The sequence below is a fragment of the Malus domestica genome, chromosome 17 (genome assembly GCF_042453785.1).
Source record: "Malus domestica chromosome 17, GDT2T_hap1".
In the NCBI taxonomy this organism is placed as follows: Eukaryota; Viridiplantae; Streptophyta; class Magnoliopsida; order Rosales; family Rosaceae; genus Malus; species Malus domestica.
Window position 1 is genome coordinate 34,589 of NC_091677.1, and position 3,074 is coordinate 37,662.

The window sequence follows — 3,074 nt, forward strand, 5'->3', positions numbered from 1 at the left end:
GATATTATATGATATATAATAAATAGACAATTATTTATACGGTATATAATAAATTTATTTAAATTTGCCGGTTCTCTCATAAGTGTTAAGTAATAGCACGATACAACAATAAACGGTGCTTAAATCATCCTTCAAATAATATTGTTGTTCAAACCCTCCTCCGACTATTTCGAGTAGTCCAAATCTTCTTTTGAATATTTTTGTTAGCGCATATTCTACTATGAATATTATGGGTAGTTCAAATAATCTTCTTACAAATTCTAGACTTAAACCTTGAATAAATGTTCACAATGTTCACATTTATCGAAACTCCAAACTTTTTAAATTTAACTCCTCCCCCGACAATTCCTGCTTCGCCCTCCCTACCCCCATCCCTTCTCTTTTTTGCACCCATCCAACCCCCATCCCTCCTCGACTCCCCGCATTGCCAACGAGGAGATCATCTCTACTCTCCTCTCTCTCTCTCTCTCTTCCTTTTCTTTGAATTCCCTTCCACTTTTCTCTGATCCGCCACCACCGCCGCCGCCCTAATAGATCTCTCATTCCCAAAGAGAGCTTAGGGTTTCCAATTCAAATTTCGAACAATCGTAAGGGGTTTGGAAATTGGATTTTTTTCAAAGTTTTTAGGGTTTCCGTTTCAATTTGCGTTGAAATTTCCTAATTTGGTGTTGATTTTGGGATTACTGAATCTAGGGAAGTTGGGGAATTGAGAGGATGGTGTGGATTTGGATGTGAGATGAGGTTGATTGTGTATGTGTTTGTGCTAGAAGGAACTTTGGGCTCGTCGTTCGGACTGGTGCAAATATGGTTGAGAGACGACACCCTCCACCACAGATTTGTACAGCAGGGAAGACAGACGGGAAGGGGGAGTAAGGGAGGAAGATAACTTTGTAATTTTTTTATTTTTTTAGTTTATTAATTTTTTTTATTTTTTAATATCGAATTCATATTGACACGTCACGTTTAGATATTATCCACGGACCACGTTCAGATATTATCCACGGACCAAGAAATAGTAAATTGAGATTAAACCTAATTATAATTATAATGATTATTGACGGCTAAGAAGGAGAAGAAAGAGGAGGAGGAGGGCCAAATTTTGCGATGCCTCTCAGAGCACAATCAGACGAGTTCACCCACAACTATTAAAAGTCCAAAGGGAAACTGAAACTTTGATTCTTTCTGAACCTGGGAAGCTCCAGGAGGGTTTCGGACCTTTCGGCGGTTAGCCTTCCTTCTGTTCACTAACTTATTTGTAGTTGCTTCATTTAATTGGATTGGATTGGATTGAATTGGGTAGCGTAATTTAATTTTTGTGGTTAGGGGAAGTGGGGACGGTGGACTGGTAATCGTTGTAAGTTGGAAAATAGTATTATTGGGGGGAGAGAGAAAGAAGGATGGGGGCGAGTAGGAATAGCGACCCAAATCAGGACGGGTCAGATGAGCAGCAGAAACGATCGGAGATCTACACCTACGAGGCGCCGTGGCACATCTACGCCATGAACTGGAGCGTCCGTCGGGACAAGAAGTACCGGCTGGCCATCGCCAGCCTCCTCGAGCAGGCCCCAAACCGAGTGGAGATCGTGCAGCTGGACGACTCAAACGGGGAGATCCGATCGGACCCCAACCTGTCCTTCGAGCACCCGTACCCGCCCACCAAGACCATCTTCATCCCGGACAAGGAGTGCCAGAAGCCAGACCTGCTGGCCACCTCCAGCGATTTCCTCCGCGTGTGGCGCATCTCGGGGGATGAGGACAACTCAGACTCCTCGTCGTCAGTGGAGCTCAAGTCCCTCCTCAACGGCAACAAGAACTCCGAGTTCTGCGGGCCCATCACCTCCTTCGACTGGAACGAGGCGGAGCCGAAGCGCATCGGCACCTCCTCCATCGACACCACGTGCACCATCTGGGACATCGAGCGCGAGGCCGTAGACACCCAGCTCATCGCCCACGACAAGGAGGTGTACGACATCGCATGGGGCGGCGTCGGTGTATTCGCCTCCGTCTCGGCGGACGGCTCCGTGAGAGTGTTTGACCTGCGCGACAAGGAGCACTCCACCATCATTTACGAGAGCTCGGAGCCGGACACTCCCTTGGTCCGCCTGGGATGGAACAAGCAGGACCCCAGGTACATGGCCACCATTATCATGGACAGCGCCAAGGTGGTCGTCCTCGACATCCGCTTCCCGACCCTCCCCGTGGTCGAGTTGCAGAGGCACCAGTCCAGCGTCAACGCCATTGCCTGGGCCCCACACAGCTCTTGCCACATCTGCACCGCCGGTGATGACTCCCAGGCCCTCATCTGGGACCTCTCCTCCATGGGCCAGCCGGTGGAGGGTGGCCTCGATCCCATTCTGGCCTACACGGCTGGGGCTGAAATCGAGCAGCTGCAGTGGTCCTCTTCCCAACCTGATTGGGTTGCAATTGCCTTCTCTACAAAGCTTCAGATACTCAGGGTATGAATAAGTATGACCACTGACCGGGCATTTCACTAACTCCTCCAGACTCCAGACTCCAGTTTGCCACCAACCAAATGCCATCGCTCAGCTGCTCTTTAGTCAGTCCTCCTTGCTAGCTCGTAGTTCCTAGTCATAATTGAGATAATACTGCCTCACTCTGTTACTTTATTGATAATTGATGTCAACATTAGCTGAAGCCATATATGATTTGGTTATCAATATTGCATTTCATGCTCCTTGCCTCCTATATTTCTTACGAAAATGCATCCTGGTTGATGATAGTCTTGGATATCTGCTATTGAAAAGATAATTAAATTGTATCTGATTTCCATCCGTTTGTTAGATAGATTGCTCAATCTTTAATAACTATGCTATCATTTGATTTGCTATGTTGATATTGCTCTGCATTTTATTTCTGTTTCGCCATGCCATTTTCGTATGAGAAAAAAGAGATTGTCACCTACCTGACCATCTCAGTCTGCTCCTTAGCTTGAAATTCAGTCGCATACACATATACAACATCTTCTTTTGAAGGGTTTAGCGTTTTTTTATTTGACTAAACAGTATGATTTAATGAGTAATGCAAGTATGACTTGACAATTTGTTAGTGAGTTT

The 3,074-nt window shown here is 46.1% G+C and overlaps 1 protein-coding gene across 1 annotated transcript; it reads left to right on the plus strand.

Annotated features, from left to right (window-relative positions):
* The first annotated feature begins 313 nt into the window (after positions 1–313).
* Positions 314–2,695, plus strand: LOC103416932 (WD repeat-containing protein LWD1). The gene has a single exon (XM_008355137.4). It carries the CDS (start codon positions 1,398–1,400, stop codon positions 2,460–2,462), a length of 1,065 nt encoding a protein of 354 aa, XP_008353359.1. The 5' UTR covers positions 314–1,397; the 3' UTR covers positions 2,463–2,695.
* Positions 2,696–3,074: the final 379 nt, after the last annotated feature.